At 38.5% G+C, this 22,973-nt stretch overlaps 1 protein-coding gene across 1 annotated transcript in view; it reads right to left on the reverse strand.

Moving 5' to 3' along the window:
* Nucleotides 1–22,973, reverse strand: part of CSPP1 (centrosome and spindle pole associated protein 1) — a 136,276-nt gene that overhangs the window by 54,387 nt on the left and 58,916 nt on the right. Inside the window, 2 exon segments of the mRNA XM_017896307.1 lie at nt 6,605–6,752; nt 12,089–12,218. Coding sequence (XP_017751796.1) covers nt 6,605–6,752; nt 12,089–12,218 — 278 coding nt within the window.

Below are 22,973 nucleotides of genomic sequence, written 5' to 3' on the forward strand. Positions count from 1 at the left end.
GTGGCACATGCCTGTAGTCCCAGCTACTCAGGAAGTTAAGGTGACAGAATTGCTTCAGCCCAGGAGGTTGAGGCTGCAGGGAGCTGTGATTATGTCACTGTACTCCAGCTTCTGTGACAGAGCAAGACTGTGTCTCAAAAAACAAAAAAACAAACAAACAAACAAACAAACAAAAGCAAAAGAAAAAACATTTCCCAGTTCATGTTATCAGGCCAGAATTACCCTGATACCAAAACCAGACAACATTATAAAGCAATAAAAACCAGAATATCTTATGAGCCTAGATGCAAACATCTCTGACAAAATACTAGCAAATCAAATTCTGTAAGATGTATAAAAGACAATAATACAGCTTGGTTTTTCCCAGGAATGCAAGATCCATTGAACACTCAAAAATCAATCAATGTAATTTATCACATATCAGAAGGGTAAAGAAACCACATTATGATATCAACAGATGCAGAAAAGCACCTGACAAAATTCAACATACACTCACAATGAAACCTCTAAGCAAACAAGGAATAGAAAATCCTCAATGGGATAAAAGAAAAATTGACCAAAAGCTGACAGCTAACTTAATGGTGAAAGATTGCTTTTCATCTGAAATCAGAGACAAGACAAAGATGTCTGTGCTCATGATTTCTAAACACTGTACTGGAGTTCTTAAACAGTGCAAAAGGCAATTAAAATAAATAGAAGGCATCACATTGGAAAGAAATAAGTAAAACTAACTCTACTGACAGATGCTATGATTGCCTACATTAAAAATCAAAGAATCTACAAAAAACTAAAACTAACAAGTGAGCTTAGCAAGCACACAGACTACAGACAACAGCAAGCACACAGACTACAGTCTGTGTATCTGTAAATATACAAAATTTACCTGTATTTCTATAGACCATCAACGAACAAATGAATTAAAAATTTTTTAGTGTAACATTTTAAAATAGCTTCAAACCACATGAAATATTTAGGGAAATAACAACATACATCCAAGATCTGCCACCAAAAACTACAAAATATTGCTGAGAGAAATTAACTAGAAGCAATAAATGGATATACACTGCCCACTCATGGATCAAGAGGCTCAATGTTATTAAGATGCTGGCTGTCCCAATATTATCTATACAGTCAACGGAATCCCAATGAAAATGCCACCATGCTTGACATGACAAAGTAATAATAATAGTAATAATTACTTACTATAACTTATTATTTACTTACTATAACTTATTACTAAATAATAATATTACTATATTACTATAGTGATAGTAAAATATGCAAAGAAGTTAAGTTGTCAAAAGATCTTGAAACAGCTGGGCACAGTAGCTCACACCTGTAATCCCAGCACTTTGGGAGGACTAGGCGGGCAGATCACGAGGTCAGGAGATTGAGACCATCCTGGCTAACATGGTGAAACTCCGTCTCTACTAAAAATAGAAAAAATTAGCCGGGCGTGGTGGCGGGCTCCTGTAGTCCCAGCTACTCAGGAGGCGGAGGTAGGAGAATGGTGTGAACCCGGGAGGTGGAGCTAGCAGTGAGCCGAGATCGCGCCACTGTACTCCAGCCTGGACAACAGGGGGAGACTCCATCTCAAAAAAAATTCTTGAAAAAAAAGAACAAAGCTGGAGGACTCACATTTTTCAATTTCAAAACTTACTACAAAGCTATAGTAATCAAGAGACTCTGATATGGGCAAAAGGATAGACATATAGAGCAATGGAACAGAGAGAGAAAGAGACAGAGAGACTGAGAAAGAGGAATCTCACCGATTGGAGGAGACTAAAGAGACATGAACTAAATGCATTATAGGATCCTTGGACTACAGCCTAAAATAGAATAAGGATATTAGGAAAAAAAACAACAACAAAAAACGGGTAAAATTCGAACAAGGTATGTAACTTAATTATCAGCACTGTATCTAGGTTAATTTCTAGTTTTGATCATTGTGCCATGATTATCTAAGATGTTAACATCACGGGAAACAAGGTGAAGGATACTCTCTACACCATCTTTGCAACTCTTTTAGGTCTTAATTTCACAATAGAAAATGTTTTTTTTAAATGAGGCATCACTGCACTTTCAGTAAAATAAAAGCTTAAAGATGCATAATTTCAAGTTTTGATGAAAATTCAGAGCAACTAGAAACCTCATACTTTTCTGACAGGAATGCAAAATGACACAACAAAATTGGAGAATGTTCTGGCAGTTTCTTACAAAGTTAAAACACTTACTATTCAACCCAGCAATTCTATTCCTAGGCACTTACCCAAAAGAAATAAAAATTTATAGCCGGGCGTAGTGGCTCAAGCCTGTAATCCCAGCACTTTGGGAGGCCGAGACGGGCGGATCACGAGGTCAGGAGATCGAGACCATCCTGGCTAACATGGTGAAACCCCGTCTCTACTAAAAAATACAAAAACTAGCCGGGCAAGGTGGCGGGCGCCTGTAGTCCCAGCTACTCCGGAGGCTGAGGCAGGAGAATGGCGGGAACCCGGGAGGCGGAGCTTGCAGTGAGCTGAGATCCGGCCACTGCACTCCAGCCTGGGTGACAGAGCGAGACTCCATCTCAAAAAAAAAAAAAAAAGAAAAGAAAAAAAAGAAATAAAAATTTATGTTTACACAAAGATCTGTAAGTGAATGTTTCTAACAGCTTTATTTATAATAGCCTTGAACTGTAAACAGCCCACATATCCATCAACTGCTAAATGGATAAACAGCTATGGTACCTCCAGACAATGCAATACTATTCAGTAATAAAAAAAAAAATAAGTTACTGACATATGCAACAACATGGATGAATCTTACAAACACTATGCTAAAATACAAACGTCAGAAAAAAGGCAATATTTTCATGCCAGAAAGGAGATCACAGATTGGCATGGGTGGACGAGTAAGTAAAAGAACTGACTAACTAATCATCCTTTTAATCAACTGGAACTATGAGATACCATCTTTCAAAGTGGTTTTTAATTTTATCATTTAATTTATTTTATTGACATTTTCTTTTGGTGTATATGTTTTAACATTTGACATGGATAGTTTCATATAAAGTTTCAAATAAAACCTGAATAAAGAACTTTAATGAATAGAGAACTGAGAAAGACAACAGAATAAAGTACTGTACAAATAATTAAAGTGAGAAGTATTTACTTTAAAAGGGGCGACACTATCTTACAGTTGCATGAATAACACATTTTTATATTTCATTAACAACTACTATGGCTTATAAAGAGGTATTCTTCGGTAAGATAAGGGTTAAGATTCAATTTTATTAATTTCTTTGGAATAAAAGATCAAAAAAAGAACAACAGGAGTAATTAGAAAAGTCAGCAGCAGAATTAAAGTTAGCCAAGATAATGAACAGACGTTATATGGTCTTAGTCATCACTAGGCTCTATACTACATATTTCAAATGTAACTTTCCCGCCTTCTCTAAAATGTAGTAGCTACACTGGGTGTTACTGGACAGTTGCTCATGTCCGTAATCCTAGCACTTTGGGAAGCCGAGGTGGGGGGATCACCTCAGGTTAGGAGTTCAAGACCACCAACATGGTGAAACCCCATCTTTACTAAATACACAAAATTAGGCGGGCATGGTGGCACATGCCTGTAATCCCAGCTACTCAGGAGGCTGAGGCAGGAGAACTGCTTGAACCCGGGAGGCGGAGGTTGCAGTGAATTGAGATTGCACCATTGCACTCTAGCCTGGGTAAAAGAGCGAAACTCCATCTCAAAAAATAAAAATAAAAATAAAATGTAGCATCCACATACAAAATAAACTGATAACTCTTTTTAAGTGATGAGTTTACTTGCTTTGAAAATATCATTGAGTTATACTGTATTTGATAAAATAGTATGCCTTTTCTATTTCATGGCATGAAGATGGCATTAAATAAGCCAACTAAACATTAATATTAAAAATTGAAATCTAAGAAACATTTTCTCCATGCTCATGAAGTCAAGCAATTCTAAAATAATGTTTTATAACTCAATAACCCAAATTTATCCTACTCACTTGCACCAATTAAAGGCATACAGAACACCATAATTGTATTGTTTGAACTAGAAATAATCTTAGAGGTAAGATTTTAGAAAACTGCTCTATCCCAATGTTTTCCAATGTTTCACTCAGTTAAGCACATTTTTCATGGTAACTAGTATATTTCTATCAATTTACAATTTAAATTTACTGTAGCAAAGATTGCCCATATGGCTATTAATCCCATGCCCTTCTCCTGAGCATAAAGAAAGTTACATTTCCCAGCCTCCCAAGCCGTTAGGTTAGACCCTATAACTAGGTCTGAACAATGGAATGAAGGCAAAAGTGATCTTCCTCCACATCCAGGCCAGGCCCCAACAAAATCCTCAATTTGTCCCTGGACAAGAAGAAAAGGATTCTAAAATGAAGGAATGAAACAATGGATCCCTGAGTCACTTCTTGGAGGAGAACCACCCAAACAGCATCAGAGTGGGACAAAAATGGATGCCTAACAAGAGAGGCCTTAAGCTTCTAAGAATTTGGGTTTATTACAGCACTTTCCATTAAATGCCTGGACTAATACCTTCACTTTAATACCTGTAGTTTAAAAGAAAATATTATAGCACTATTCATAAAAGGAAAACTTGTGTTTTTCTAATATATTTTCAAGTAAACACTTATCTATTAAAATAAGAAATGTTAGCTAGGCATCATCTAAAATCATTTCATCGATAAAGAAAGTAGTAAGAATTCTACTCTTTCAAAACTGTGAGAAAATTATTCATGAGGTGAAGATAGGAAAGGAACAAATCTTTTGGGAAGAAAAAAAAGACCTATTAAAATTAAAGTAGGCCGGGCATGGTGGTTCACACCTGTATTCCCAGCACTTTGGGAGGCTGAGGTGGGTGGAACACCTGAGGTCAGGAGTTTGAGACCAGCCTGACCAACATGGTGAAACCCCATCTCTAATAAAAACACAAAAATTAGCCGGGCATGATGATGCATGCCTATAAATCCCAGTTACTTGGGAGGTTGAAGCAGGAGAATTGCTTCAACGTGGGAGGCAGAGGTTGCAGTGAGCCAAGATGGTGCCATTGCATTCCAGCCTGGGTGACAGAGTGAAACTGTGTCTCAAAAAAATTAATTAATTAAATTAAAGTAAATTAAAGTGGGCCTCAAATATATCTTTTTTTTTTTTTTTCTTTGAGACGGAGTCTCGCTCTGTCGCCCAGGCTGGAGTGCAGTGGCCAGATCTCAGCTCACTGCAAGCTCCGCCTCCTGGGTTCCCGCCATTCTCCTATCTCAGCCTCCCGAGTAGCTGGGACTACAGGTGCCCGCCACCTCACCCGGCTAGATTTTTGTATTTTTTAATAGAGACGGGGTTTCACCGTGTTAGCCAGGATGGTCTCGATCTCCTGACCTTGTGATCTGCCCATCTCTGCCTCCCAAAGTGCTGGGATTACAGGCTTGAGCTACCGTGCCCGGCCCAAATATATCTTTTTAAAATAACAAAGAAGCAAAGGCACAATACATAAGAATTCTAACTCAACATCCAATCTTTCGATTCTATCACTCATCTATTCCTACAATATATAATACCTAAAGAACATGAAATGTGTATCTTTGATCTACTTTTATTCTGCTTAACTAAACATTAAACAGAGACCATCCTAATATATACAATAGCCCTTTGTAACTGCGGGTTCCACATCTGTGGATTCAATCAACCACAATTCAAAAACATTAAAAAACAAAAAAATGGAGGCTTGCATCTGTGCTCAACATGTAAAAAGTCTTTTTTTCTTGTCATTATTCTCTAATACAAGATCACAACTATTCACATAGCATTTTCACTGTATTAGGTATTACAAGTAATCTAGAGATGATTTAAAGTATACAGGAGGATATGTGTAGGTTATATGTGAATGCTTTACCAATCTTATATCAGGAACTTGAGCATCTATGGATTTGGGTATTCACAGGAGATCCTGGAACCAATGTTCCACGGTTACCAACAGACAACTATATATAACAAGTTGTATAAAGCCACGCTTTCGAAGTATTTGTTGTGTGATTACTAGATCAAACATTTTTGAGAGTACATAATTGAAAGATAAATCAACAAATTATGAAACCTGCTAGAAAGTTTCTATGATCATGTCTTTTTTCTTCTCAAAGGAATTCTTGCAATGAGCAGGTATATTGCATATATAAATTAAACACAAAATCCCCTCCCAAAACTGTTTTAGATCCTTTATTTCTAAGACATCTTACTAGTTTTAACTTGTAATATGGGTTTTATCAGTTTTTACGAGGAAACAAAATATTCTAAGTACCGGTTTCAGTAAAAACTTATCAACTAACATGAGCTTTTCTCTGCAGCTGAGTTATCAACATCAGAGGATGAAATATTTACAATAAAAACAAATGAATAGTATTCTGAGAAGAAATGCTTTCTAGCCTCTGTTATTATATTTATTCTCAAAATACCTCATATGCATTAAGTTACATACATACCTTGCTATAGAGGCTACGATTCCTACTTTTTTCTACTCCCTAGTCTTTTAAAAAGTTAAAAATAATTTAGCTTATTTTAAAAACAAGTCAGTGGAAATAACATACTTATCAGATTTCCTTTTGCATCCCTGAGAGGAGCACCACCTCCACCTTTTCCCCAGGGATTATATGTTCTCATTTCAGCTTCTAATTTAGCTTCATATTCTTCTTTTTCTTCACGTTCTTTCTTCCTTCTTTCTTCTCTTTCCCGAATCTTGACAACATAAAATATATTTAAAATAAACACTGACAAATATTCCAATACAAGAAGTTAGTAATACCAGATGTTTTTTTTTTTTCAGTATACTCCCCTACAAAGGTTAAAATCACAAATACGTAATACTCAATGTAAAAATACTTTAGGCCAGGTGTGGTGGCTCATGCCTATGGTGGTCAAGGTGGGCAGATCATGTAAGGTCAAGAGTTCAAGACCAGCCTGGCCAACATGGCAAAACCCTGTCTCTACCAAAAATACAAAAATTAGCCGAGTGTGGTTGCGCACATCTGTAATCCCAGTTACTTGCATGGCTGAGGAACAAGAATTGCTTGAACCCAGGAGGTGGAGTTTGTAGTGAGCCGAGATTGTGCCCCTGCACTTCAGCTTGGGCAACATTATGCAAGACACTGTCTCTAAATAAATAAATAACATTAAAAATAAAAATAATTCAATGGCTAGAATACATAGCCCCTGTTCCTCTATATACACCAAATGACTTTCTAGCCTCTAAGGCTATTTCAGACTCAACCAACTCCTCCTTCCCTCCCCCAGTGTCTACCTGAGCCATTCCCTCTCTAACCCTGACAGTTCCATGGGACCATCAGATCTCCCTATGTTCCTTTTTCATCTATCCTTTCAAGGGGAATGCCCTGCCACAAAGTCTACCCTCAACCTTACCAGACCTACTTTCCCTAGGCAAACTCTATTCCCAAAATTCTGAGGTTGGAGGATCAACGCTCTCTGGGGAATGCTTGGCAACTTTAAATACAGGCATACCTCATTTTATTGTGCTGTACTTTATTGTGCTTTGCAGACATCGCATTTTTTTCTTTTTTTTTTTGAGACGGGAGTCTCGCTCTGTCACCCAGGCTGGAGTGCAGTGGCACGATCTCGGCTCACTGCAAGCTCTGCTTCCCGGGTTCACGTCACTGTCCTGCCCCAGCCTCTGGAGTAGCTGGGACTACAGGAGCCCCCCACCATGCCCAGCTATTTTTTATATTTTTAGTAGAGACAGGGTTTCACTGTGTTAGCCAGGATGGTCTTGATCTCCTGACCTCGTGATCCACCCACCTCGGCCTCCCAAAGTGCTGGGATTACAGGCGTGAGCCACCACGCCCAGCTACAGACATTGCATATTTTACAAATTGAAGGTTTATGGCAACCCTGCACTGAGGAGGTCTATCAGTAACATTTTTCCAACAGCACGGGCTAACTTCATGTCTCTGTGTCACATTTTAGTAATTTTCACAATATTTCAAACTTTTAAAATTATTATTATATCTGTTATGGTGATCTGTGATTGGTGATCTTTACTGTTACTATTGTAATTGTTTTGGGGCGCCATGAATCACACACACATAAGATGGCAAATTTAATGGATAAATGTCATATGTATTCTGACTATTCTACCAATCAGCCATTTCCCAGTCTCTTTCCCTCTCCTTGGGTCTCTCTTTTCCCTGACAGAATACTGAAATTAGGCCAATTAATAACCCTACAATGGCATGTAAGTGTTTGAGTGAATGAAAGAGTCACACCTCTCACTTTAAATCAAAAGTGAGAAATGACTAAGCTTAGTGGGAAAGGCTTGTCGAACGCATAGATAGGCTGAAAGCTAGGCCTCTTATGCTAAATACTTTGCCCAGTTGTAAATGCACAGGAAGAATTCTTGAAGAAAATTAAAAGTGCTACTCCAGTAAACACATGAATGATAAGAAAGTGAAACAGCCTTATTGCTGTTATAGAGAAAGTTTTAGTGGTCTAAATAGAAGATCAAACCAGCCCAGCATTTCCTTAAGCCAAAGCCTAAACAAGAGCAAGGCCCTAACTTTCTTCAATTCTATGAAGGCTGAGAGAAGTGAGGAAGCTGCAGAAGAAAACTTGCAAGTTAGCAGAGGTTGGTTCATGAAGTTGGGGGAAAGCTGCCATCTCTATAACATAAAAGTACAACATGGGCCGGGCTCACACTTGTAATCCCAAAACTTTGGGAGGCCGAGGTAGGCAGATCACCTGAGATCAGGAGTTAGAGACCACCCTGACCAACATAGCAAAACTCCACCTCTACTAAAAAATACAAAAAAAAAGAAAAGAAAAGAAAAAAAAAAAATTAGCTGGGCGTGATTGCGGGTGCCTGCAGTCCCAGCTACTCGTGAGGCCCTCGAGGTTGCAGTGAGCCAAGATCATGCCACTGTACTCCACCCTAGGCTGGGCGACAGAGTGCGACTTTGTCTCAAAATAAAAATAAAAATAAAAAAGTACAACATGAGGCAGCAAGTGCTGATGGAGAAGCTGCAGCAAGTTACCCAGAAAGTCTAGCTCAGATAACTGATGAAGGTGGTTCCACTAAACAACAGATATCCAATGGAGACAAAACAGCCTTGTATTAAAAGAAGACTTTCATAGCTAGTAAAGAGAAGTCAATGTCTAGGTTCAAGTTTCAAAGGACAGGCTGACTCCCTCATTAGAAGCTAATGCAGCTGGTGACTTTAAGTTGAAGCCAATGCTAATATACCATTCTGAAAACCTTAGGGCCCTTAAGAATGATGTTAAATCAGCCAGGCACAGTGGCTCACGCCTGTAATCCCAGCACTCTGGGAGGCCGAGGCAGGTGGATAACGAGGTCAGGAGATGGAGACCATCCTGGCTAACACGGTGAAACCCTGTCTCTACTAAAAATACAAAAAAAAAAAAAATTATCCGGGTGTGGTGGCGGACGCCTATAGTCCCAGCTACTCGGGAGGCTGAGGCAGAAGAATGGTGTGAATCTGGGAGGCGGAGCTTGCAGTGAGCTGAGATCGCACCACTGCACTCCAGCCTGGGCGACAGTATGAGATTCCGTCTCAAAAAAAAAAAAAAAAAAAAAAAAAGGATGATGCTAAATCTACTCTGCCTGTGCTCTAGAAAGGAAACAACAAAGCCTGGATTGCTGCACAACTGTTTCAATAATGGTTTACTGAGTATTTTAAGTCCACTGTTGATACTTACTGCTTAAAAAAAAAAAAAGAGAGAGATTCCTTTCAAAATATTACTGCTCATTGACAATGCACCTGGTCAACCAAGAGCTAGATATACAATATGATTAACGTTGTTGTCATGCTTGCTAATACAATATCTATTCTGTAGCCCATTAACTCATGGAGTAATTTTGACACTGAATTCTTACTGTTCAGGAAATATGTTTCATAAAGCTATAGTTGCCACAGACAGTAATTCCTCTGATGGATCTGGGAAACCTAAACTGAAAGCCCTCTGGAGAGAATTTACCATTCCAGATGCCATCAAGAACATTTGTGAGTCATGGAAGGAAGTCAAAATATCAACAGTATTAGAAGTTTGAAAGAAGTTGACTCTAACCCTCATGGATGACTTTGAGGGATTCAATACTTCAGTGGTAGAAGTAACTGCAGATGTGGAAGAAATAGCAAGAGAACTGGAATTAGAAGTGAGGCACGGAAGACTTGAGAGAATTGCTGCAATCTCATGATGAAATGTCAATGGATGAGGAGTTGCTTCTTATGAATAAGCAAAGAAAGTGGTTTCTTGAGATGGAGTCTCCTCTTGGTGAAGATGTTGTGAACATTGTTGAGATGACAACGAAGATTTAGAACATTACATAAACTAAGTTGATAAAGCATCAGCAGGATTTTGAGAGGACTCCAAACTTTGAAAGAAGGTCTACTGCAGATAAAATGGTATCAAACAGCATCATATCCTAGAGAAATCTTTTATGAATGGAGGAGTCAACTGATGCAGCAAATTTCACTGTTGTCTCATTTTAAGAAATTGCCACAGCCATCTAATCTTCAGCAACTGCCACCATGATCAGTCAGCAGCCATCAATATTGAGGCAACACTCTCCACCAGCAAAAGGATTATGACTTGCTAAATTTTTTTTAGCAATACAGTATTTTTAAATTAAGTTTACATACCTTGTTTAAGACATGTTGCACCTTAACAGACCACAGTATAGTGTAAAGATTAACTCTACATGCACTGGGAAACCAAAAAATTCATGTGAATCATTTCATTGTGATATTTGCTTTATTGCAGTGGTGGTCTGGAACCAAACCTGCAATATTTCTGTGAAGCTGTATTAAGTAAAAATACAAACGCATTCTTATTATCACTAAGTATAAGCACAGGGTTGTTCTGTAGAGACATACGGATAGACAATAAACAAGTGTCTACATTTTGGAAAGTCACTTTTAAACTCATAACTATATGCACAGTAAATTTAAGCAACCTTTTGCTCCAGCACAGCCAAAGAAGTCATCACACACATCAAATAGACCTCTATCATTGAAAAATCTAGTTTTGTCATTGTTCTTAACATGCTCATTCAAAAACAGATTCTGAATTTAAAATTCAGTCTTTTATTTGTAGAATCCTAACATACAAAAAATGTTGGTAATTCTGTAATTTAAAAAATCAAGAAAGTTGCCCATGTAAAAATTGAACAAAAGTACTTTTAAAAGAAATCCAAGTGGAATTCTATAGAAAAGTAACTAAGTTAGAGTCCCAGGGCCCTCTCAGAGGGTAAGGGAATTCCCACAAAGAACCATACACATTTGATAGTTACTCTTAAATTCTCTGCAAATATTACAAACTACAAAATAATCCATTATCCTCCTCTGTAAACATGAACTACTTCCTGTTTTCTCTATTTTGGTTTAGAGCCTCATTCTCCTAGGAATCATCTTCAAACCCTCTGTTATTTCTCATTCCCTATACCTAAGTCCTGTCAATGAAACCTGAGAATTATCTCTTAGATGTCTTCCCCAACATCCCCATCTGGTTCAGGGCCTCATCACTTCCTTATTGGACTATCTACTAAATAATTTCCCTGCCACATCTCTTCCCAATTTTCCAAATCACAACCAATTATCTTCATAAAAGATAAATCTGCTCAAAGCAACCAATCCTTTCATACTTTTCTTGGCTTAAAATTTCCTTCCTTCAGCTGCCCATAACCAGATGAAACTGAAAACTCCTTATTAGCTAGTCCTTCATAATCTACTAGAACAATCTAACCCTCCAGCCCCTTCTTCCAGACCAATTCCATTCTTTGTATACACCAGCAACTTCTAACGTATTCATTGCGCAACATGCAGCTCAAATATCAACCACTGTGTGAAGTTCTCCCACGTGCCCCAGGCAATTATTTTCCCTATCCTATGCTTCCAAGAGCATTTTACTGTATCCACTTCAAAACTCAGCATTTTGAGCTATAATTAACTGTTTTTTTTCCCCTCCCCTGCCACACTCTGAGCTCTAAGGGACCACCATGCATACACTTAAGATGTTCAACAGTAAATGAGTAAATGAATCAATACCTGCTGCTGCAAAGCCTCTTGGTAAGACTGAAGTGACTGTTTGGAAGGTTTCGGCTTATCTTCAAAAATCAATCCTGAATTTATCACTTCATCACTTGTAATCTTCAGTTCATTCTGTCCAACCGTATTCCTACATCAAATACACAATAAATAATTTAAATCCATCGATGTCAAAGCAAGAAGAAAATACAACAGTTTTTTGAAATAGCATGGCATATAAATACATTTAAAAATACAGAAGGATATTTCTCTGTAGGCCAAAGAGGAATCCTTAAGTAAGTGGCCTCTTCTTTAGCTCCTTCCTGCCTTTGTTTTGACAATCCTTGCAACTTTCAAATTTACTCCATTTCTTAACCTAAGTAATAGTTACACAGGAGTGAAAAAGGTTTGTGGTAATTCATTGAACAGTACACATGTGACTTAGGCAGTTTCCTGAACATACAGAAATAATAACACAGCCAAAGTCCCTCAAGTAACACAATAACTAATGATTTATTTTTAAATGATTTACTAATAAAATTACTTCTTAGCTATTTCAAGAATAAAACAATGTAATTACAGGAAAAGTCTGTCTCAAATAAAATTAAAATTTTGAAAACTCACAAGGAAACATAAAAGAAAAAATTTTAAACATATTGTTGTTATATAAATCACAAGCAATAAAGCGCTGTTTTTTTGTTTTTTTTTTGAGACAGGGTCCTACTTCGTCACCCAGGCTGTAGTGCAGTGGCGCCATCATAGCTCACTGCAGCCTTGATCTCCTGGAATCAAGTGATCCTTCCACCTCAGCCTTTCAAGTAGCTGGGGGTATAGGTGCACGTCACCACACCTGGCTCACTTTTTTTAGAGACGAAGTCTTTCTACATTGCCCGGGGTGGTCTTGAACTCCTAAGCTCAAGTGATCTTCCTGCCTTAGCCTCCCAAAGTGCTGGGATTACAGGCGTGAGTCACTGCACCCAGCCAACATAACACGTTTAAGTACAGGAATATACTGACTTTGAAGGCAGTAAAACATTTTAGAAATCTACATTATAAAAGATAAATTCAAATACTGATTTTATAATTTTTTGTTTTGTTTTGAGACGGAGTTTCACTCTTGTCGCCCAGGCTGGAGAGCGATGGTGCCATCTCCGTTCACTGCAACATCCGCCTCCCGGGTTCAAGCAATTCTCCTGCCTCAGCCTCCAGAGTAGCTGGTACTACAAGCGCCCACCACCACACCCGGCTAATTTTCGTATTTTTAGTAGAGACGGGGTTTCACCATGTTGGCCAGGCTGGTCTTGAACTGCTGGCCTCAAGTGATCCACCCGCCTCGGCCTCCCAAAGTGCTGGATTATAAGCATTAGCCATCGCGCCCAGGCTGATTTTAAAATTTTAAAAAAGCTTTCTCTTCTCCAAAAATATCACTGCTTTAAAAAATGAGTTCCATTGTGTATTTACCTTTTCTAACTTACTTACAATCTTTTATTAAGATAAACAAGTATATATGTGTATACTGTCACATTGGATTATGAGTGGGTAAAAGGGAAGATGAGGTAAACTAGATCAAATAGTTCCTGACTTTTTATTTTTTCAGAGCAATGGGGTTCTTTTTGTGTAAATGAATAAAGAAGGTTGAGAGGGTCTATGTGGGTAAACTCATTCTCTCAAAATATACTGTTTATAAATTATATGGTGGACTGGTTCTCTCAGTATCTATTTCACTCATGATCCCTCCTGTCTATATCGCCCACATACTCACAGACCCCAATTCTTAACCTTTATCTATCAACTCCTCCCTGACTCCCCCAAAAAGGGGGTTTAAGGATTTATGTAGTCAGATCAGGATGAAAGGAAGGAAATGATTAGGGTATTAAGTACAGTCATCCCTTGGTATATCTGAGGGACTGTTTCCAGGACTCTCTGCCTACACCAAAATCAGAGTATACTCAAGTCCCAAAGTGAGCCCTATGGAACTCCCACATAAGAAAAGTAGGCCCTCCACATACATGGATTTCACATCTCACTTTATTGTACTTTCTATTGCAGTTGGTTGAAAAAAATCCACACGTAGGTGGACTCATACAGTTTAAACCTGTGTTACTGAGGGTCAACTGTGTACAATTAAATGATTTTTAATAAATTTATAGAGTTGTGCAACCATCACCATAATCCAGTTTTAGAACATTTTATAACCCAAAATATCCTTCATACCCATATGCAATCAACCCCTACTCAACCCCCAACCCCAGGTAATTAATTAAGTAGTCTGCTTTCTGTCTCTAGAGATTTGCACTTCCTGGACATTTTATATAAATGGGACCACTATAGTATACATGTATAGATTTATTTATCATAACATTTATAAGGTTCATCCATATTATATCAGTAGTTCATTACTTTTTATTGCTGAATAGTACTTCATTGCATGAATATAACACATTTTGTTTATCCATTCACTCACTGATGGACACTTGAATTGTTTCCACTTTTTGACTATTATCAGTAATGCAGCTATAAACATTCACATCCAAGTCTTTGTATCTACATGTATTTTTATTTCTTTTGATTACATGACTAGGAATGGAATCGCAGTGTCATATTCTTTTTAAGGAACTTCCATTTCCTGCAACTGCTTTTGATATATTGATTTTGTAATCAGTAATTCTGTGAAAACTTTCATATTAATTCCAATATTAACCATATATTCTTTTGCAAATAACATCAGTTTTCTCTCTTCCTTTCTAATCCTTGTACCTATCTTCCTTCCTTTCTTTCTCTTATTTTTGGCCTTGCTGAAATTATTAAGCCCTGTGAAAGGAAGCAATGATAGAATCTCAAAAGGAATGTTTTAAATCTATCACCATTAAATAAAATACATAATGTAAGTTTTTCATGTTTATAGGCTCCCCTCTAACCTATTTTATTACATTTTTAATCACTAATGAAATTATTTTAATGGTTTTTCTTTGTCTATTGGGATATCATATAGCCTTCTTCTTTATTCTGTTAACATGGCAGGTTACAGTAGTTGATTTTATCTAACACCAATTAGCTCCTAGTATTCAGACACTGTCCTAAACACTTTACATATTTTAACCATTCAATCATCAGAAAAACCCTGTGAGGTGATACCATTATTACCCCAATTAACAGACAAGGAATAGAAGTAAGAAATATACCTCAAGCTAATGAATGGTAAAAGTAGGATTCAAACCAAGGCAATCAGGCTACGAAGTCTAGGCTCTTAACTGATACACTCTACTACATTTAATCATCCTATATTCGAGAGTAACTCTAATTCAAGATCAATAATCCTTTCTCTATACTTGGAGGTTCAGTTTTCGGATTCTTGTATCTGTGCTAATGAGTGTAACTAGTTTGTAATTTTCCATTTCATACTGGTCTTATTAGGTGTTAAGTAACAAGATTAGGAAATCTCATAATAGTAACTGGAGAGTATTCCTTCATTCCACACTCTGTATTAGTCTGTATAAGACTGAATCCTGCCAAGCAGCTTTTTTTTTTTTTGGATGGCGTCTCGCTCTAGTCACCCAGGCTGGAGTGCAGAGGCGTGATCTTGGCTCACTGAAACCTCCGCCTTTCAGGTTCAAGTGATTCTCCTGTCTCAGTCTCCCGAGTAGCTGGAACTACAGGCATGTGCCACCACGCCCAGTTAATCTGAGATGGGGTTTCACCATGCTGACCAGGCTGGTTTTGAACTCCTGACCTCAGGTGATCCACCCACCTTGGCCTCCCAAAGTGCTGGGATTACAAACATGAGCCACTGCACCCGGCCAACAAATTCTTAACTTATTCCATCACCAAAGTTGAAAAAGATCAGACAGTTAATAAAACAAACAATTTCCTAATTCTATTCTGGTTCTTCTTTTTTGAATTTTTTCCTCTATTACTGTAGTAAGTTGTACCTTTTGTTCCTATACTTTTAGTGGCTACCCTAGAAATATAATAACACACCCATCCTTATGAAAGACTAAAGCTAATCAAAATCTTTACTATCCTCTCAAATGATACAAAAACTAAAGCGTGGTAAATTAATGAAGTCAATGGAAAGTAGATGGATTGTGTGTACATCAAAATAGCTCACAGAGTCACAGGTTCCTTCCACCTCTCATGCTAAAATGCTTGGAAACAAACAGATATTTGAAAGTCATTGGTTTGTAAGATAATTCAGCTGGTCACTCAGTTATCTAACTTTTATAACAAGTTTACACTTTTTAATGTGGCCTTCAGAAAAATTTAACAGAAAAGAACTTATAAACAACTATACTGAGGATGGGAATTAGGATTAACTATAAATGGGCATGAGGGATCTTATTGGAAGGATGAAAATGTTATAAAACTTTTCATATAGAAGTTTTTTTATAGAAAGCACTTCTAGAATGGCAGAGTAAGAACTTTAAGAAAACCTGCTACTCCATTAAAGCAATGAGAACACAAGTCAAAATTGTCAAAACCAACTTTTTAATAATTCTGGTGCCATGTACTGAATTGTGTTCTTATATCAAAGCCCTGCATACTATTCTGATGGTATTTGGAGCTGGGGACTATGAGAGGTAATTAGGTTTAGATGAGATTAAGAGGGTACAGTCCTGGTGACAAGATTAAGTGTACTTAAGAAAAAATGGGGGCCGGGTGCAGTGGCTCAAGCCTGTAATCCCAGCACTTTGGGAGGCCGAGAGGGCGGATTACGAGGTCAGAAGATCGAGACCATCCTGGCTAACACGGTGAAACCCGTCTCTACTAAAAAATACAAAAAACTAGCCGGGCGAGGCGGCGGGCGCCTGTAGTCCCAGCTACTCGGGAGGCTGAGGCAGGAGAATGGCGTAAACCTGGGAGGCGGAGCTTGCAGTGAGCTGAGATCGCGCCACTGCACTCCAGCCTGGGCGACAGAGCGAGACTCCGTCTCAAAAAAAAAAAAAAAAAGAAAAAGAAAAAATGGGGAGGGGTGAAATGGAGTGGAGGAAAGACCAGAGACCTTGCTCTCTCTACCATGTGAGGATACAATGACAAAGTCAGGAAAAGGGCCCTCACCAGGCACCAAATCTGCTGACACCTTTATCCTGGACTTCTATGTCTCCAAAACCAAGAAAAAATGTCTGTTGTTTAAGCCACCCAGTCTATGATATTTTGTTATAGCAGCCTGAGCTAAGTAATTTGGAAATTCATGGAAGGCTTGGAACAATCCAAGGAGAGTTTTTGTTTTTATGTTAAGGTTGATTTTCAGTAAGAAAAATAAACTTTGTGGCATTTGAACTTGCCCTTTACCTTTCAATTTCTCCTTAGTTCTATCATAAACTTAAAATCTAAATGCTGCCCAAAGACAGTTGCTGTGAAAACCAGTAATCTAGTATGCACTGGACAGGTAGAATAGGTCTGGAATTCCCCAAAAATCCAATCTCTAGGAAAATCTCACTTTTGACCTGTCTGGCAGCTCCCAGGAAAAGCCCCATTCACAGGGTCTATCTTTATTTTTACCAGACTCAGAGCTCTCTATCCTGGGGTTTTGTATAAAACAATCAGCAGTAATTACTTAACATCATAGCTATCTAAAATAGTGATACCAGCCAGAGCAAGCAAAAAGCTGAACAATAAAATTAAAAGAAAAATCTGGGAAATAACATGCCCATGGGACCTTAAAAAACTCCAACACATTCCTGAGAATTTAGAAACCCATATGCATGTGCAATTATATGGATGCCTGAAGAAGCTCTGAGAACACCTCTCATTTCTGGCTGGCATTGAAGCCCTGTGCAAGTGGGATGTGAAAGCTAAAAGCATGTCCCAGCACATGCACACAGAACCAGCTGGCATAGGCTGGGAGGTTTATTGGGTCAATGCTTTTAAAGAAATCTCAGTCTAATCATGAACTATTAAGCTATCCTAACAGAGACTTCAGTGGTCACATATGACAAAGAATACACACTTTACAAAGGGCACTTAGAAAACAGCAACAACAACAAACCACAAGGAGGAGAATCTAATTTCCACAGTTGCCACACTATGTTTCCTAAATGTTCAGTTTTCACAAAAAAAATTATGACACTTGCAAAGAAACAGAGAATTCTAAGCCATACATACAGTGAAAAAAGAAGTCAAGAGAAAATTTCACAGGAATACCATGCCTTGTATTTAATCAACAAAGATTTTTATTCAGTTACTAGAAATATGTTGAAAGAACTAAAAAAAAATGTCTAAAGAAATAAAGTGGCTGGGCACAGTGGCTCACGCCTGTAATCCCAGCACTTTGAGAGGCCGAGGTGGGCAGATCACCTGAGGTCAGGAGTTGGAGACCAGCCTGACCAACATAGTGAAACCCTGTCTCTAGTAAAAATACAAAATTAGCCAGGCCTGGTGGCGCATACCTGTAATCCCAGCTACTCGGGAGGCTGAGGCAGGACAATCACTTGAACCTGGGAGGCAGAGGTTGCAGGGAGTCAAGATTGCACCACTGCACTCCAGCCTGGGCAACAAGAGTGAAACTCTGTCTCAAAAAAAGAATTAAATTTCTCAGGTTTGTCAAAGATCAGATGGCCTGTGAGTGTGGTATTATTCTGAGGACTCTTACAGCCATCTGACTTGGGTACAAACTGAGAGAAACAAGAAATGGGGAAAGGGATTCCCTATTTAATAAATGGTGCTTGGGAAATTGGCTAGCCCATAAGTAGAAAGCTGGAAACTGGATCCTTTCCCTTTACCTCCTTTATACGAAGATTATCAAGATTGGATACGGAGACTTAAATGTTAGACCTAATACCATAAAAACCCTAGAAGAAAACCTAGGTAATACCATTCAGACATAGGCATGGGGCAAGACTTCCATGTCTAAAACACCAAAAGCAACAGCAGCAAAGCAAAATTGACAATGGGATCTATTAAACTAAAGAGCTTCTGCACAGCAAAAGAACTACCATCAGAGTGAACAGGCAACCTACAGAATAGGAGAAAATTTCAATCTACTCATCTGACAAAGGCTAATATCCAGATCTACAAGAAATCTCAAAGTAAATATACAAGAAAAAAACAACCCCATCAAAAAGTGGGCAAAGGATCATGAACAGACATTTCTCAAAAGAAGACATTCATACGCCCACAGACAATGAAAAAATGGCCCCCCTCATTCATCACTTCGCCATCAGGAAATGCAAATCAAACCCACAATGAGTACCTCTCACCACCAGGTTTAGAATGGCAATCATTAAAAAGTCAGGAACAACAGGTGTTGGAGAGGATGTGGAAAATAGGAACACTTTTACCTGTTGGGTGGGATTGTAAACTAGTTCAACCAAAACAGTATGGCAATTCCTCAAGGATCTAGAACTAGATGTACTCATATGACCCAGCCCATTTCCACTACTGGGTATATACCAAAAGATTATAAATCATGCTGCTATAAAGACAACATGCAACGTCATTTATTGTAGCACTATTCACAATAGCAAAGGACTTGGAATCACTAAATGCATCTGTGGACAGACTGGATTAAGAAAATGTGGCCACATATACACCATGGAATACTGTCAGCCGTAAAAAGGATGAGTTTGCATCCTTTGTAGGGACATGGATGCGCTGGAAAACCATCATTCTTAGCAAACTATCACAAGAAGAGGGAAAACCAAACACCGCATGTTCTACTCATAGGTGGGGGAACTGAACAATGAGATCACTTGGACTCGGGAAGGGGAACATCCACACACCGGGGCCTATCATGGGGAAGGGGACGGGGGAGGGGATTGCATTGGGAGTTATACCTGATATAAATTGATGAATTGATGGGGCTGGACGAGTTGATGGTGCAGCACACCAACATGGCCAAGTTATACATATGTGAAACAACCTGCAGCGTTATGCACATGTACCCTAGAACTTAAAGTATAATAAAAAAAAAAAGAATTAAATTGTAAAACAATGTTTACCAAATAAAATTAACAACAAAGAGACAGAAATTACTTGTAAAAGAACCAAATAAAAATGATAGAGCTGAAAAATATAACTGTAAAGAAAAGGGAGCCAAGAGCACATCTGAGCAGGCAGAAGAAATAATCAGTGAACCTGAAGACAGGTCAATTGAGATTACCCAGGCTAGAACAGAAAGAAAAAGACTGAAGAAAAATGAACGAAGCTTCGGATATTCTGTGACACACAATCATGTGTACCAATGGGGGTCTCAGGAAGAGAAGACACAGAGAAAGGGACACAAAGAATGTTGGAAAAAATAATGGGCAAAAATATCCCAAATTTGATGAAAAATATTATCTACAGATCCAATAAGCTCATCAAACTCCAAGTAAGAAAAACTCAAAGGGATCCACACCTATACAGTCAAACAGTTGAAAGATAAAGACAAAGAGAAATCCTGAAAGCAAGAGCATAACCATTCATCACATACAAGGAATCCTCAGTAAGATTAGCAGCTTATCAGAAACCATAAAGGCTAGGGGATGCCATATTGTGTTAAAAGATAAAGAATGCCAACCAATACAATTCCATACCATCAAAATTATCCTTCAAAAATGAAAGCTAAATTAAGATATTATTAAATACAATTCAGAGAAGTCATCACTAAGAAACCTGTTCTATAAGAAACACTGAAGGGAGTCCTTCAGCTTGAAATGAAAGAACACTTGACAGCAATTGAAGTAAGCACAAACAAAGAACGCCAGTAAAGACAATTACATAGGCAAATATAAAAGATATTACAAATGTAAAGACGTGTGTAACTTTATTCTTCTCTATTTGATTTAAAAGATAACTACAGATGGGCACAATGGCTCACATCTATAATCCTAGCACTTTGGGAGACGAAGTGGTTTGAGCCAGGAGTTCATGACCAGCCTGGGATACATAGAGAGATGCCTGTCTCTAGAAAAAACTTAAAAAATAAAAAATTAGCTAGGCGTAGTGGGAGTAGAAGCTACTTGGGAGCCTAAGGTGGGAGGATCCCTTGAACCCAGGAGTTTGACGCTGCAGTGAGCTACGATCATGCCACTGCACTCCAGCCTGGGTGATACAGCGAGATCCTATCTCCAAAACAAAACAAAACAAATTTTTTTTTTTAATTAGCTGGGCATTGGTGTTATACACCTGTAGTCCCAGCTATTGAGGAGGTTAAGGTGGGAAGATTGTTTGAGTCCAGGAGTTCGAGGCTACAGTGAGCTATGATCATGCCACTGCACTCCGGCCTGTGCAACAGTGAGACCCTGTCTCAAAAAATAAATTAATAAATAAATAAAAGACAATTGCATAAGGCAATAATTATAAAAACTGTGTTGAGAGACTTAAATGTATAATAGTGTGATTTGTATGACAACAACAGCATCAAGTAGAGAAAAGGAATGACCTTATATTAGAGAAAAGGTTTGTGTACCATTGAAATTAAGTTGCCCTTAATCTAAACTCATTTATTTTAAATTAAGATATTAATTTTAATCTGTAGGGAAACCACAAAAAAACTCAAAATTATGCAAAAAACAACAACAACAAAAATCAAAACTGAATGTTATTAAATATTTAACATAAAAGAAACTAATAGGCCAGGCGCAGTGGCTTATGCCTATAATCCCACCACTTTCGGAGGCCAAGGCGGGCGGATCATGAGGTCAGGAGATCAAGACCACCCTGGCTGACATGGTGAAACCCCGTCTCTACTAAAAATACAAAAACAAAATTAGCCAGGCGTGGCGGCAGGCACTTGAAGTCCCAGCTACTCGGGAGGCTGAAGCGGGAAAATAGCATGAACCCGGGAGGTGGGGCTTGCAGTGAGCCGAGAATGCACCACTGCACTCCAGCCCGAGCAACAGCGAGACTCCATCTAAAAAAAAAAAAAAAGAGGTTGGCCACAGTGGCTCATGCCTGTAATCCCAGCACTTTGTGAGGCTGGGATCACTTGAGCCAGAAGTTTGAGACCAGACTAGGAAACATGGCAAAATCCCATCTCTACAAAATATACAAATATTTAGCCAGGCGTAGTGGCATGTGCCTGTAGTTCCAGCTCCTTGGGAGGTTGGAGTGGAAGGATTGCTTGAGCCCAGGAGTTTGAGGTTGTAGTAAGCTGTGTGATCACACCACTGCACTCCAGCCTGGACGAGAGAATGAGACCCTGTCTCTAAGGAAAAAAAAAAAAAAAAAAAAAGGGAAGAAGAAAAAGAAGGTAATAAAGGAGGATTAAAGGAACAAAAAGACATAAGACATACAGAAAAAAATTGCAAAATGGCAAACATAAAAGCCAGGAAGTAACTGCATTCTGTCTATATAGAGACATCTGTATAGATTCAAAGACACAAATAAATTGAGGGTAAATATGAAAAATCATACACCATGCAAACAGTACTAAAAGAGAACCAGAAAAACAACATTTATATTAGAACTAAAAACACTTTATGACAAAAAAAAAACTATTAGCAGAGACACAGAAGACTCTCTGATACTAATAAAACGGTCAAATCTTCAGTAAGACACAATTATAAACATATGCATATAAAGAGAGACCTAAGAAATGAAACAAAAACTGACAGAATTGAAGAGAAAAACAGACAAGTCAAGAATAATAGTTGGAGTTCGGGTGTGGTGGCTCATGGCTGTATTCCTCGTACTTTTGGAGGCTGAGGCAAGAGGATCGCTTGAGGCCAGGCATTCAAGATCACACTGGGCAACACAGGGAGACCCTGTTTCCACAAAAAATAAACAAATCAGTCAGGTGCAGTGGCACACGGCTGTAGTCCTAGCTGCTCAGGAGGCTGGGGTAGGAGGATTGCTTGAGCCCAGGAGGTTGAGGCTACAGCAAACTATGGTCTCACAACTGTATTCCAGCTTGGGCAACAGAACAAGACTGTATATCAGAATACACACACACACACACACACACACACACACACACACACACACA

This window comes from Rhinopithecus bieti, unplaced genomic scaffold, assembly GCF_001698545.2.
Source record: "Rhinopithecus bieti isolate Rb0 unplaced genomic scaffold, ASM169854v2 scaffold_27306, whole genome shotgun sequence".
NCBI classification, from domain to species: Eukaryota; Metazoa; Chordata; class Mammalia; order Primates; family Cercopithecidae; genus Rhinopithecus; species Rhinopithecus bieti.